Source organism: Mauremys mutica, chromosome 17 (assembly GCF_020497125.1).
Source record: "Mauremys mutica isolate MM-2020 ecotype Southern chromosome 17, ASM2049712v1, whole genome shotgun sequence".
NCBI classification, from domain to species: Eukaryota; Metazoa; Chordata; order Testudines; family Geoemydidae; genus Mauremys; species Mauremys mutica.
In genome coordinates, this window is record NC_059088.1 from 24,772,561 (window position 1) to 24,786,664 (window position 14,104).

The window sequence follows — 14,104 nt, forward strand, 5'->3', positions numbered from 1 at the left end:
GCAGTCAGCAGGATTCCAAAGAGGAAGCCAGATAGTCTAGGTCTATTTAATCCTGCCACAGAGCGTGAGGATGGACCCGCTGACCTCTGGAGAGCGCTTCCAGCCCTGCATTTCTGTGATTTATACGGCTAGTGAGACCAAACAGAGGTATTGTAGCTCATACTAAACATCAAGAGATTGGAAGGGCTATAAACCTTTCTGTGTCAGCGCATAAACCAACCTCTGATTACTGTGGGAAAAGAGGAGATTTCTGCAGGGGAAGGTTATTCCTACCGCAGGGTTCTTGCGCTTTTCTCTGAAGCGGCTGGGGCTGGCCAGTGCCAGAGACCGGATGCTTGGCTAGAGGGCCCTTGGATCCATAGGCACCTTCTCCATGGGGGCACTCAAGCACCCATGGAAAAAAAACAGTGGGTGCTCAGCACCATCAGTCACAGCTGTTTGGAGGTGCCGATGATCTGCTGTTTGGTGGCTGGGAAAGGCACTTGGGGGAGGGTGGAAAGCAGCAAGTGGGGACCTCGGGGGGAGGGTTAGAGCTGGGGTGGGAAGAGGTGGGGTGAAGGCGGAGCCTCAGGGGAGGGGGCGGAGCAAGGGCAGGGCCTTGGGAGTAGGGGCGGGGCCTCGTTCATGGAGGTGAACCCACGCTGGAGTCCGATGTTCACAGAACCGCTAAATCCACAGGCCACACCCAGACCAGAGCAGCAGTGACCAGGACTTCACGGACGACAACGAAGCAGCGCCCAGGCCCGCACTGGCCCAACCATCGTCGCGTTGTTACCTGCATTTGGAACGTCTCCATCGGCTGCGCCGAGAGCTCTCTGTGCTGCAGGCCTGGATTGCTCAGCCCTTGTGGGTTTAAACCCTCCTTCAGAAGTGGAGACAACATCTGAAGTTCAGGACGAGAAAATCACCAACCTTCCTCACCAATGAGCCAATCGGGAAGCAGAGTTGGTGCCTAGCCTGTCCAACCGGCTCAGGGGAGAATCATTTTGACCTTCGCCGCAGCCAATCGTTTGGCAGAGGAGCTCTGATTGGTTAACGGCAGCATGTCACGGAACTATTTAAAGTGGGTTCAAACCACCAGCCCTTCTAGGAACCAAGTTCCAAGTATTGAGATGAAGGGCCTGGAGCAAAGGCATTGAGAGGCTTTATATAGATTATTTCAGGGGGGAGGGGGGATACATATTACAAAGGGGAAGTGGAAGCCCGGGGTCACTCAGAGTTCCAGTGGAGCTGCGTCATCTCCTGATGGATGGCGCTGAACTTGGGGCGCAGGCTGGGACTGGCTTCCCAGCACCTCAGCATCACGTCGTAAACTTCCACCGGGCAGCGCGGAGGAGCTCGCATGCGGAAACCTGCCAAGGCAAGAGAGGCTGGAGACACACAGCACGGGGGGCCGGTAGCTCTGCGGGGGGCTGGGGATTAGGGCAGGAAATAGCCCTATGTACGGGACGGAGGTACCTTATGATTCTCTGCACCTTGGAGGTCTTTAAACCGTGATTTGAGGACTTCAGTAGCTCAGACAGGAGTGGGTGGGTGAGATTCTGTGGCCTGCGTTGTGCAGGAAGTCAGACTAGATGATCATACTGGTCCCTTCTGACCTTGAAGTCTATGAGTCTACGATCGTCAGTACTGCAGCAGAGCCAGGAACTGAACCTGGTCTCCTGAGCCTTAAGCACATGGCCACCCGCCCCCCTTAGCTCGGGGTGTGCCCCTTGTCCAGGACCCGTGCTGTGAGAAACGCCAGCTCACGCTACTTGCCTCGCTCCACCTGGTTCACCACCTGCTGGTTCGACATGCCAGGGTAGGGGGCGGCCCCCAGGCTGAAGATCTCCCACAGCAGGACCCCGTAGCTCCAGACGTCGCTCTCCGTCGAGTACCGGCCTGCCATCAACCCACACGGAGGCCATTAGTGAAGGGGGCCCGATCCCGTCGCCCTTTGTCATGCGATCGGCAGGGTTACCCGTGACGCTAGGGTAGCCACCGACGCGTCCCCAGAATACAGGACACTCCAGAACTGCCTGGGCCCACCCCTGCCTGGGGGATCCTGCCTTCACCAGTGAGCTCACACCCGGGAGGGCGGATCAGCCCGCTCTGCACCGGAGCATCCTCCCCGTGTCCAGCTGATATCAGACAAACCCAGGAGAAAAATTGCTCCAGTCCCTTCCAACGCCAGGAGGGCGCATGTTGTTGGCCTTGACCAGCCGCCCCTGCCCCAGACCTTCCTGGACCCAGGCCCCTTCCTCCTGCCCCGACCGCTGTAAAAGCTCAGCGAGGAGTGAGCTGTTCCCCGGCCCCTGACCGTATCTCAGAGCCTCCGGCGCCGTCCACTTGATGGGAATGTGCTTCATTCCTCCCCGGGAGGCGTAGACGCCGTCGGCCTCCTGCCGCGACATGCCGAAGTCGCTGATCTTCAGCACGTTGCCTTCCCCCACCAGGCAGTTCCTGGCCGCCAGGTCCCTGCGGGGAGAGGAGGGAGGGTAGTCGCACCCGGGCGCTGGCTGGATACTCCCTGGATGCAGCATGCAGGACTGGCCAGCAGGGGAGCTAGACACGGAGCTTTAGTGCTGGACTTTGTTCACTCTTCAGGGCAATTGTTGACCCTCTGGGTACCCGGGATGTCACCTTAGCCTCCCAGCGGGTGCAGTTCTCCGTGCTGCAAGGTGGGGGGGTCTCATCCATACCTGTGGATGCAACCGTTGCTCTCCAGATAGGCCATCCCTGCGGCTGCCTGAACTGCAAAGTGGATGAGGTCTTGAACCCACAGCCGGCTCCCCTCGGAGCGGAGGAACGATAAGAAATCCCCACCTGGGTGGGGGGAGAGAGGGAACGAAAGAACAAAAGGCCCAGATGATCCGTGCCCCTCACGCCAACTCACCAGCTATGGCTGGATTTCAATCCGCAGTCGAACGCCCCGTTCGCTAGGTTTTGCGCAGGAAATAGGGCATGCACGCACTTCAGGCTGCGACCACTAGGCGGTGACATTCCCAACCCTGCTGCAGCAGGCCTGACATTGCACCCAGGAGGCAAGGTGCATTGGGGTCACAGGCAGACACGCAGCGCATGCTGTTATGCAGCGAGTTCTCCTGCTCACCCGACACCAGCTCCATGACGATGAAGACAGGCTGCTTCCGGGCACAGACGCCAATAATCCGGACGACGTTCGGGTGGCTGTAGCGCCTCACGATCCTTAGAAACAGGAAGGAGCAGAGGGATGAGCCTCTGAGCCGACAGGGCAGGACCCTCGCCCATTGGGCCGTCAGACCCCATTGCTGGCTGACCTGGCTTCCATGAGGAACTTGTGCTTGGTCTCCGGGGCCAGGTGCTCCCTGCAGGTTTTCACAGCCACAGGGGTGTTGTCGTAGGACAGGCGGCCGCTATACACCTCCCTGAAATTCCCCTGGGGATGGAGAAACAGCGGTCGGGGCAGTGATCAGGCAGCAGAACAAGGCCTGCTCTGCATTACATGCCAAAGGGAAATCAGGCCCCGCCTCTCCATAGAGAGAGCACAGTGTGTGCACCCCCTCACTTGGCAGCACGCTGCAGCCACTCCCAGAACAAAAGGGCAGCTGTCTCCACCCACCGGCGGAGTGCTTAGAAATTTAAAGGGGCTGCACACCCAATTCCTTCCCCTCAAACTGTGTCAGCCTGCAAGCTCTGAAGGCTGGAGTGCTTTCTAGCTGCCTGGGCCTCCCTGCCACACCGACCCCCTGCCAATGTGCCCTTGCCAGGAAGGATTCCCCCCGAGGGATGAAAGGAGAGTTTGGCCCATTCAGTCCTTCTGTTCTCTGCAGCTTCCTAGACAGAGCCCATCACCTTGGTATCTGGGCATGTCTCCTTGCTTTCTCTTTTGAGGCTGCAAGCGAAGCAGGGCCCACAGCACGGCTGGGTTTTTGTGCTGCCGACCCCTGTCCTGCAGACATCATCCTGACACCCACCAGCTCATTTTGCAGAGGCCACTGAGCTCCCAGTGACATCAGGGCTGCACCTGAGATGCCAACCACAGCACCGAACAACAAATCTTACTGCTCAGCGGCTGTGTGGCCTAGCGGATAGCACACTGGACTGGGAGTCGGGGGGATCTGGGTGCTATTCCAAGCTCTGCCACTAGGGTGACCTTGGACAAGTCACTTCCCCTCTCTTTGTCTCAGTTTCCCCATCTGCAAAATGGGTATAATGGTACCCGCTTCCTTTGCCAAGTACTTGGCACTCTAAGGATGAAAAGTGCTAGGTAAGAACTAGGGATTCTGACGTATGATGCAGATGTCCCACTGCTGCTGACTCGCCCAGGGCCGTGCCATGACAGACACCACAGACCCTTCCCACCATTATCCTTCCCTCCCCTTCCCTTAGCAAGGTGCATTACACTCCTGTCCGCCCTCCAACCCCCTAGACCCACCGCCCCTCATCACTGCTCCGAGAGCCTTTTACGGGCCACGGCAGCACGAAACCATCAGATCCGTATTTCCTAACACGGGACGAAGACGGGATGGCAGCTGCTGTATGAAATATTCACGGCGCCCTGTGGTTAGTGTCATTACCTCAGTGCTGAGGACGTAGTGAACAAAAGGGACTAGGAAGTGAATGCCTAAGGCAGATACAAGCACCACAGAGAGGTGTAACTTTTAAAGGGATTTCGTCCATATGTTACTAGACAGGGCGGAGGCAATGAGCAGATACATTTAGAGTTCCCTCTAGAGCACAGAAATATCGGGCTGGAAGGGACCGTGAGAGGTCCTCTAGTCCAGTCCCCTGCACGGAGGCAGGGCTAAGTTTTATCTAGACCATCCCTGACCTTAAAAAGCTCCAGTGAGAGAGATTCCACAACCTCCCTGGCTAATTTGTTCTAGGGCTTAACTACCCTGAAAAATCTCTCTTGCTGCAATTTAAGCCCATTACTTCTTGTCCTGTCCTCAGTGGTTAAGGAGAACAATCGATCACCCTCTTCTTTAGAACAACCTTCTAGGACTGTGGTCACGTCCTCTCCTCAGTCTTCTCCAGACGAAACAAACCCATTTTTTTCAGTTTTCCCTCATAGATCATGTTTTCTAATCCTTGAAATCCTTTTCGTTGCTCTCCTCTGGACTTGCATCCGTTTTTTCCACATCTTTCCTGAAACGTGGTGCCTGGGACCCGACATCGTACTCCACCTCAGGCCTCATCAGTGCTGAGTATAGCGCAGGGGTGGGCAAACATTTTGGCCCGTGGGCCACATCTGGGTATGGAAATTGTATGGCAGGTCTGTACCGGGGTGGCCACCCTGCTCCTGCCCTGAAGGGCTTAAAACAGCCCTGGGAGAGGGTTGGGTAGGGGGACGGGGGAAACCAGGCTGATTAGGGGAAGCAGCCACAGCTGGGGCCATGCCCCAATCAGGCCACAGCTGGCCCTATAAGAGGGCTGAGGGCCAGAGGCTGTGAGAGTCTCTCTCTCGCTGTAGAGAGAGAAGGACCTGGCTGCATGGGAAGCCGAGGAGGGTACCTAGGGTGGAGCGGCGCTGGGGAAGGGCAGAGGGAGCTGGGGAGCTCCTACATCTAGATCTTTGCACCTGTCTTTGTTGAATTTCATTTTTGCCGCAGCACGGTGTGGGATGCACACACTGTGCTCTCTCCAGGGGGATGGTGGGCCTGATGCTCATTTATATGCTAGAGAGGCACAGAGAGGGGCAGTGACTCGCCCAAGGCCAGGCAGGCAGGAAGTGGCACAGGTAGGAACAACGCCCTGGTGTCCTGACTGTCAGATTGTTGCCCTGTCCACAATTAACATCAGGCTTCCTGTGCGGAGCAGTACATGGTTCACCGCCGAGAACAGAGTCACTTACGCTGCCCAGCAGCTCCCCCAGCACCACGTCTTCATGGCTCAGGTCCCATTTGGCCTACAGAAGAACAAGGCACCGTCAATGAGGGCTGGCGACAATACCGCTGATAGCTTGGGTGGGGGGCTGATCCTGCTCGTTGACTGTGGGGATGGGATCGGGCCCCGGGGGACAATGGGGGGGTTACCAAGGGTTGGAGCAAACACAGAGAAATGGGCCTGATTCTGGGGCCGGCCCAACATTTTCCATCCAAGCTGTTTTTCACATCCACTCTTATAACCTTACCCAAGGGGGCCCCCATGCCCACCAAGGGGGGGAGTGGAGCAGAGGTGAACCCCCTGTCCCAGGCCCCTTCTCCCATTGCAAGCCCCCGCTGGATCTCTGCCATACCCCCCACCCACCGTCACCTGGCCGGGGGTCCCGGGCATGCAGCAGCGCAGCGGGCTCACCTTGGCGACCGGGTTCCGCAGCAGGAATGGGCACTTCGCGGTGAGCACCTGGCGTGATTGCAGATGGTGGTGGACGAGCGAGGGGATGGTGGGTGCCCCCACCCCTCCAGGCTCGAGCTGGTACCCGCCCTGCAGAAGAGCCCAGATCAGTACAGAGCGAGCGGGGGGGGAAATCAGCTGATCGGCACAGAAGCTGCTATTGCTGCTGGTAGACAAGGGGAGTGTAGCGGCCAGGTTGGATGGGTCCCCCTCAGGGGGGTCCCCAAATTTTAAAAACCATGGGAGGGAGCAGGGAATCAGCTGCCTTGAGTGAGAGAAAGAGAGCACACTGCCCTCTGCTGGAATGAATCAGAAATCCACTGTGTGCGTTACAGGCCCTTTACTGCTCCCAGCCAGTGGGGATTCTCCCATAGCAGGGGGCCGTGTTTCTAGACCAGGAGGCTCTGAATTCCAGCCCCACTGCTGCTGTGCGCTTCTGAGCGGCAACAGCTGCGAAGTCCCAGGTGGCCACTGATTTCTTACAAAAACCCTATATTTGCATAGCGGCCTGTATTCTATGCTCTAAAGATTTGGAGCCCGATTTTCCTTTATCCTAAGGCCCCCTTTGCAGAGTGCTGGCTGCACGATGGGGCCAGCAAATCAGCATCACCATTTTACAGCTGGGGAAACTGAGGCACAACAAGGTCTAGTGACTTGCCCAGTCTCAGCCAGAAATAGAAGCCCAAGCCTGTTCCTCTTGGGCGCTGCAAGTCCAGGCAGCGACTGCTGGAGGGATGGCCAGAAAGATCAATTCAACTACACGAGCAAGCATGAGAACCTGCCTGGAGGTGATTAACCCTTTGGCGGGTTGGCATGCACGGCCTGCAGGGCTCACCATCACGGCCCCTCCCCACCGAGCTCCTCACCTGCCGGCACTGGATGATGAAATGCCTGCACTGTCCTCCAGCCAGCACGGACAGGACATGGGCTCCTGGCCTCCCCTGGCTTGCGCGGACCAAGAAATCCCCCTCGCTGGTCAGCAACGCCTGAGCCTCCTGCCTGGGGAGCGAGCCGTGGTACCAGTCCTGCTGGCCAAGGGGCCTCTGGGCCACTGGCACCAGCGGCACCGGAGGGGGCAGCTTGTGATTGAGAGAACAGGAGAGAATCTAGGGTTAGCTGCTCGCAGGGCGTCCATCGGGCCCAGCCTTTAAGAACAGACCAGGGCAACCCTCTGCACACCAGGCGCTGCCCCCTGCCAGCATGCCTCAACCCTACCCTGCCGTGCCCACCTCCCCAGCAGGACGCTGTGGGACCGTCACCCCCACCCAGCCACTCCCATGCAGGGGCCAGGCCGTGCCAATGGACAGGGTGGTTCATTTGGGATGCGAATGCTTTTGCATTAAGTGGACCGAAAACTCATCTCATGCAGCGGCTACGGTGCAGCCCCCGGCAGAGACTCGCTTTCCATCCCGGCTGCTACATGCTGAATCTGGAGCAGCAGCCGTTCCCCGTAGTTAACTGCAACTTCACCGGATCATGGGAACAGGGCCACCCAGAGGATTCAGGGGGCCTGGGGCAAAGCCGGGGAGCTGCGGCGCTTGTACTCACCCGGCGGCGGTCTGGGTCTTCGGTGGCATTTCGGCGGCAGGGGGGCCCTTCAGTCGCTCTGCGTCTTCGGCAGCACTGAAGGGCCCCCCGCTGCCAAAATGCTGCCGAAGACCTGGACCGCCGCTGGGCCAGGGCTCGCGGGGCCCCTGCAGGGCCCGGGGCAAATTGCCCCACTTCCTCCCCCACACCCCTGGGCGGCCCTGCATGGGAATTTCTCCCAGCCCAACACCAGGGCTTGAACCGGTGACCAGCAGAGCACAAGGCTCCATAACTCGAACTAAAGCTTCCTACCGGGCTCTGGCTCAAGGGACTAGCAACACCCCCTGAACCATAGGTCACACCAGCAGCTAAGTCTGCCCCTGGATCACTTATGGGTTCCTATGGGGCTTATAAGGGACACCCTTCTATGGGGCCTGCCTCCCTCTTGCTCTGCATTGTCGCACGGTACCCGGATGGGTCTGACGGGGCGCAGCCTGTCGTAAGTGCAGCCCCACGCGTATTTCTGGCACGAGGGGCAGCTCATCCTTCATTCCACGCAGCACCGGGCACCCGTAGGCCCTCGTAACCCAGCATGGGAACCTGCCACCCGGCCACCCTCCGGGGAGCCCGTGCAGGGGGACAATGGGGTATTGTGACATCAGCAGTCACGTGAGACCGGACAGACCCTGGGAGGAGTGTGTACGTTAGAGACATGCTCAGAGTTACACCCCCAGCAAGAAGGGAGCCCTGGCCCCGCTGGATCGGGCGTGTAAAGCCGGGCTGGAAAACGGTGAGCGTCCAACAGCCCGAGGCCGAAGGAAGAAGCCCGAAGCTGCCCCCAGAAGATGTGGTGGGGGGTGTCCCAAAGGAAGGCAGGTCAGCATCGGGGATCTGGCATTGAACAGAGCACGGTGGAGGGGGCAACCTCGTAGAGCGGCCCCCACTTGATGGGGTTAACGCCGGGAAGTAGTCACATGACGCAGGCCCTTCGTTAAAGAGCCATCGCGTCAATATACCATTCTATGCATTTAAAGACAATAGGGCCTGATTCTCAGTTACGTGAAGGCCCCTTTCCACCGCTCGGGCCGGGCCAGGGGGCCTTAGAGTGAATTTAAAGGGAATTTGGGCCCACTGTGCACTGCCAGAACGGTGGAGAGGGGCTTCAGACAAGTCTCCCAACGAGAAGCAGAGCCAATCAGTCGTCTCCCAGCCCTGCCGAGATGGGTATGGCTGTAGAGCCCCGACCTGCTTCACGTTTCCCCACTGGTGCCGGCTGTTGGTGTATTGACCCTTCCCCAGGCTCGGCTCCTTCCCCTCTCGTTCTAGTCGGGTTTGCTAGAGATTAAGGCCGGAGCAATCCGGCCTTAATCTCTCTTGGCCTCCTAGTCTATGAAGCAGCCTCTCCCCCAGCCATTGTCTTTCTTCACGTCTATGGCAAGCTCTGCAGGGCAGGGACCGTCTCTCAGGCCTGGTCACTGCAGCCCCTCGCGCTGCAGGGCCCTAGCCTCGGCTTGCATCCAAACAAACTGCAAGGGAGGCAAAAGCCATGGAAACAGACCACGCCGCTCGCTGTTTATACTTCAGCAACATCTGGTTCTTTTCCCAAGCTCCCTCCAGAAGCCTTTTGGCTCCAGGACGTATTAGCGCTCCTATCCCCTTTCCCCCTCCACTCCAGCCCTGGGTGGTCTGCTACCGGCATCAGCCGGAGCGCCAGGAATTGTGCTTCAAAGAGCCCAGCTCCGGCGCCCACGGGCGGCGGAGTCTCTCTGGCGGGTGGAAAGTTTTACATCACAAAAATCTCCTTCCCCCGGCCTCTGTCGTCACAAACGCACAAAGAGTTTGCTCTTGGAACAGGGATCGGACCCCGAAACAGAGACCGGGGGCTGACTTCAGCTGCTGGTGGGAAGCGAAGAGGATCTGGCCCCAGCCAGAGTTCAACCCCTGGAAAGCAGCAGGATGCCCTGTGGCTGGGCGGCCTGCGGGGACTGACCCCCTGGAGCTTGGAGCAGGATCGCACCTGCCTCACAGCAGCCTCGCTGGACCCTGCCCCCCGACCAGCTGATCAGTCCAGTCCCCTGCTGGGAGATGTCAGAGCTTCAAAGTGGTACCTGTGCAGAATGCCCTGTGCGACCCCCAGCCTCCAGAAGGAAGCCCCGAGGTGTCTCGTGCGATGAAGATGCATGTTAGCCCCTCCCAGCAAGGTTACGGGACAGGCTTTGAGTGTCTGAGTCGCACGGGCCAGACAAGGGGTCGCTGTGGGCGCTTCTGGCTTAAAAAACAAAGAAGTCTATGGAAAACCCTAGGGGCTGCAAGCCCACCACCACGAATTAAACCAGAAACATCTTACATTCAATACAAACCGCCTGCCGTTTGGACTTTTCATCCCCAAATCTCACCCCCATCCCCACCCCAATGACTGTGCCAGCCTTGTAAACGGGATTCTAGAGAACTCGTCCACTCCACTCCACTCGTCAGTAGGGGGCTGCTTCCCAGATACTGCTCCCTGCCGCACAGCGCCCCCTACTGCCACACGGGGGTCAGCAGAAACTCGTCCCCTGCAGCACAGCGCCCCCTACTGCCAGATTGGAGTGAGTCCGGGCTGACCCCCTGCAGCAGAGCACTGGAGTGAGGCATTGGGGTCAGCACTGACCCAGAGTGCCCCCTCCTTCCCCCGTACCCTCTGGCACCGCACTGGTCATCACTGACTGCAGAGCGTACCCCTGCTGCGCCACTGGCTCCGCCTCACGCAGCATTCTGGGCTGCCCAATACTGCAATGATTGAAAAGCACACGTCCAGTTTCCACCGGCCGATGAGCTCGGCGGAGGCTCCTCTTTGCAGGGTTGCAGCTGGCAACCCCCCAGCCTCCTGAATCTTGTAAGCAACCAAGACACCCGTTAAAAATTCACGAGAAGTTTCTCTCAAGCAGATTGTTTTGACTCGAGTAAATCCAGCACACACACACGGGGGGGGTTGATTTTTTAATATTTTTTTTGTACAGTTAAATCAACAGGAAACAACAAACCAATTAAAACTCTTTTTGGCGTTAATTAAAAAACAATTCCTCCCTTGCAGCAACATCTTCTATTAATAGGTTTTATTGGCCAGCAGGTGTTTAAAAAAAAAAGATTTTCTGTGGTCAGACTTTTGAAAAACTCAAACCTTCCGGGACTATTTCAACATGCCCCAATCCCTGTTTTCCTCCTAAGATCCAGCCAGCAGGAGCAGATCAGCTGAATATTGTAAACACAAAGGCCCAGATGTTGCAGTGGTTCCTAGTGCATCTGCAAACTGATTTTGGAGTCACCCCAAAATGAAATGTAACGAGGCCGCATTTTTTTCAGTGGCTCGATGGTCTGTGGTACCTGTACATTAGACTCCTTTAAGGGAGAGCTCCGTTGATGACTCCCCGGAAAATGGCAACACCCCAAAGTCAATCATCCCTCTGGGAAAAATCAGAGCCCCAAACTGTCCCCTCCTCCATCATCTTTTTATTTTATTTTATTTTATTTTATTATAAAGAACTCCAGCTTTGGTACAAAGAACCCGCCACCTGCTTTTCTGCTGCCCTCTGATACACCCCAGATCCCTTTGCTGGAGCTGCCTGATACACTGTGGAGCAAACAATGCAGCCAGGGCTTAAGTACGTTCCCTCTCTTCCATCCCCACTGCACCAGCAGCCCCCCAACACCAGGAGGGGGTTTTAAACAACTGCCATTCGCACGCTGGCAGGCAGGGGGCAACGTCTGGGAGGCCTTGGGATTTGGGGACTGTTCGCGCTCATCTGTTTTTCAGGGGGCAGGAGGGGAAGGCCCAGGACAGGGAACAGTGCCCCCCTCACCCCAAAAAAATCTGGGAGAGGGCTGAACCCTGATGAGATCGCCCTCATTTCCAACTCCCGCCCGCCATCCTCCCTTTAAACATCACATTGAGGAGCCTCTTTTAGGTTTGTTTCTTTTAAAGGGCCAGTAGAACCACCGCTTATAAATACCCGGAGATGGGATTTGGGGCCATTCACTGTATCTTTAAGGGATGCTGCCCGGCAGCCATTAGAGAGCATCAAAAACAGAGCAGGCCACAGTGGGAGGTCTGTTCCTTGTTCCCTCCCTTATGTTACACACCATGTGGGCTCCTCCCCAGAGTGGCTCGCACTTGTCCTGGCTCCGAGTCAACTGGGGCGAGCGACATCTTGCATAATTAACCAATTCAGTGCCGGACTTCCCAGCAGAAGGTCCCTTCTGACTGCTGGATCTTCCAGATATTGCTGCTGGGCACCCCAGCGGAAGGGTTAAATCCTTCACCCCAACCTGCCAGGGGGCCCCCTATAGTGTTGGCTTCTGTGTGTTTTCGCACAGGCACATCTAGTGTGAGCTTCGTGCAACGTCACGGAGAATGGACCCAGACGGGAGGACTCATCCGGCTGGCGTCTGACCAAACCAGCCAGGGGGAAATTAACGTTTGCCCTGGATATCAGACACCTGTGGCTTCCTCCCAAGGTCTGATCGGCTCCCAGCCAAAGGACGGCAAATAATCCGAACCCTTCCGGTCCCTCCCGCCCCAACAAACAAAATAAATAAATTAATTGGCTCGGGAAGCCGTGGCAAACCGGCCGCCCCCTCCCCAGGGGAAGGAATAAAAAAAGGAGCCGTGGGTCAAAGAGTTAAAAAACATCCCATGAGCCCAATGTCCTGGGGCAGCTCGGGAACCGGGCCGTGGTCCTGCTCCCCCTCCACAATTTGGTTTGTATTTGGTGCCGTTTTTCCCAGGGTCTCTTCCCGTTTTTGGCCAGGGAAATCTGTGGCAGCAGCGTCAATCCCTTGGCAATGGGTGGGCGGAGAAGTAGGGGGGTCGGGGCCCCGCTTTAACTGTCCAAGGAACCGCCCTCTCCGTCCTTGATCTCCTGGCCACTCTCCACCTCCTCGGGAATGTCCTGCATCCTCGAAAAATCTGCAAGGAACCAAACACCCCAACTGATAAGTTCATGCACCAAGACGTCCATTAATTCATGGACTAACACCCCCTTCCCAGAGCACCACGGGGCACAGCATCACCCACCCATATTGTACAGACAAGGAAACTGAGGCACAAGTGGGGGGAGGACTTGGTCAAGGTCACCCAGATCCCAGGACTCCTGACTCCCAGCCCCTCCTGCTTGAGCCACTAAATCCGCTCCCTTCCCAGGGCTGGGAACAGAACCCAGGAGTCCTGACTCCCAGATGCACCATTCTGGAGAAGGGCCGGGGAACTGGGTGTTCCACTGTAATGCTTAGGGACACCAGAGACTGCCCAGTGCAGGACAGGTCCCGTCCCCCCAAATCATTCATCCATTTCCATGTCGGACCCTATGCAGCCTCGTTACCCTGAAGCCCCAAAGCTCCTGCTAAGTTGCACAGGGAGGAAATACGCACGCCAGGGGCAGGATCAAACCCAGAGCCTCCCGCACCGAGCCGAGCGCGCAACCCCCTGCCCTTGAGCAAAGGGGTCTGGGTGCATTAATAGCTGGCTGTGGCGACGGCCGGGGGTGACACCGCCACATGCACCACACTGACCTCGCGGGCTGGGAGGCGGAGACGGGTGGCTGGCCACGCCCTCGTCCTCAGACAGCGCCTCAGAGTCCTCGTCGCCCTCCTGCAGCTGGGCGGGGCCGTCGCCTAAGGCACGGTCGCTTGGCAACAGGTTCCCGTGGTTGCTCCCTCGGCTCTGCTGCGGAAAGAGGACCCGTGTGAATGCAACGCGGTGGCCCTGGGGGTGTCATCAGCAGCAGGGCTTCAAACCAAGTCCCGTTGACACGGGCAGGACAGCAGGGCCAATCGAGGAACGGGGAGGACCAAGGACTCCAAGGGTTTTGTGCTGAAAGATGGGATCCTTGTGTCACGGGCTCCCGGGGGGAGGGACCCTGCCTAGGATCTGGAGGGGATGGCGCAGGGGGTGACGCTGCCCTGGATGGGGGGCTAAGAAGCAGGTACGACGGGGTTGTGGGGTTTTTTTTTTAGGGGGTGAGAGATTTTTTTCCAGCTCCAAATCAAACTGCACCCAGGGTTTTTTACATCCTGCTCCTGCACTCGCTGTCTGGGACCCGCACAGACTGACCGCGGGCACCAGGAACCAGCGGTGCGCTGTGCTGGGGGGCAGAGGGAAACCCCAGAGAAGGCTCCTAGCTGCCTCCCCGTTTCAGCACGGGGACAAGAGGGCTGTCCGGGGAAGGGCGGCGTGTGAATGCCTTGGCTCAGCTCGGCTCAAGAGCCCTGGGGACAGCAACACGGCAGGGCGACCTCCCGCCTC

At 57.8% G+C, this 14,104-nt stretch overlaps 2 protein-coding genes across 8 annotated transcripts in view; both read right to left on the reverse strand.

Annotated features, from left to right (window-relative positions):
* Nucleotides 1-1,133: 1,133 nt before the first annotated feature.
* Nucleotides 1,134-8,448, reverse strand: LOC123351924 (tyrosine-protein kinase Fer-like). 2 transcript variants are annotated; one of them, XM_044991615.1, is made up of 10 exons: nt 8,294-8,448; nt 7,164-7,376; nt 6,259-6,387; nt 5,816-5,869; nt 3,279-3,397; nt 3,092-3,186; nt 2,682-2,805; nt 2,300-2,457; nt 1,759-1,881; nt 1,134-1,352 (listed from the first exon to the last, which is right to left on the reverse strand). In XM_044991615.1, the coding sequence occupies exons 1-10, from the start codon at nt 8,366-8,368 to the stop codon at nt 1,210-1,212; spliced, it is 1,233 nt and encodes a 410-aa protein (XP_044847550.1). In that variant the 5' UTR covers nt 8,369-8,448; the 3' UTR covers nt 1,134-1,209. The 2 variants fall into 2 exon arrangements, with proteins under 2 accessions (XP_044847550.1, XP_044847551.1); XM_044991616.1 differs by lacking the exon at nt 5,816-5,869.
* Nucleotides 8,449-10,790: 2,342 nt separating this feature from the next.
* Nucleotides 10,791-14,104, reverse strand: part of ARHGEF2 (Rho/Rac guanine nucleotide exchange factor 2) — a 113,824-nt gene continuing 110,510 nt past the window's right edge. For all 6 annotated transcript variants that reach the window (XM_044991029.1, XM_044991033.1, XM_044991032.1 and 3 more), the window contains 2 exons: nt 13,372-13,525; nt 10,791-12,769 (listed from right to left, as the gene is read on the reverse strand). In XM_044991029.1, coding sequence (XP_044846964.1) covers nt 12,684-12,769; nt 13,372-13,525 — 240 coding nt within the window. In that variant the 3' untranslated portion in view covers nt 10,791-12,683. The remainder of the gene's footprint in view (nt 12,770-13,371; nt 13,526-14,104) is intronic.

Bases quoted from the DNA above. Each gene is read 5' to 3' on its own strand.
- LOC123351924 (XM_044991615.1), bottom strand. From the start codon at position 8,368: ATGAGCTGCCCCTCGTGCCAGAAATACGCGTGGGGCTGCACTTACGAC. The intron at 7,377-8,293 runs GTACCGTGCGAC...CTCAATCACAAG, and splicing joins GCCCCGTCAGACCCATCCGG to CTGCCCCCTCCGGTGCCGCT. The intron at 1,353-1,758 runs GCAAGTAGCGTG...TTGCCTTGGCAG, and splicing joins GGTGAACCAGGTGGAGCGAG to GTTTCCGCATGCGAGCTCCT.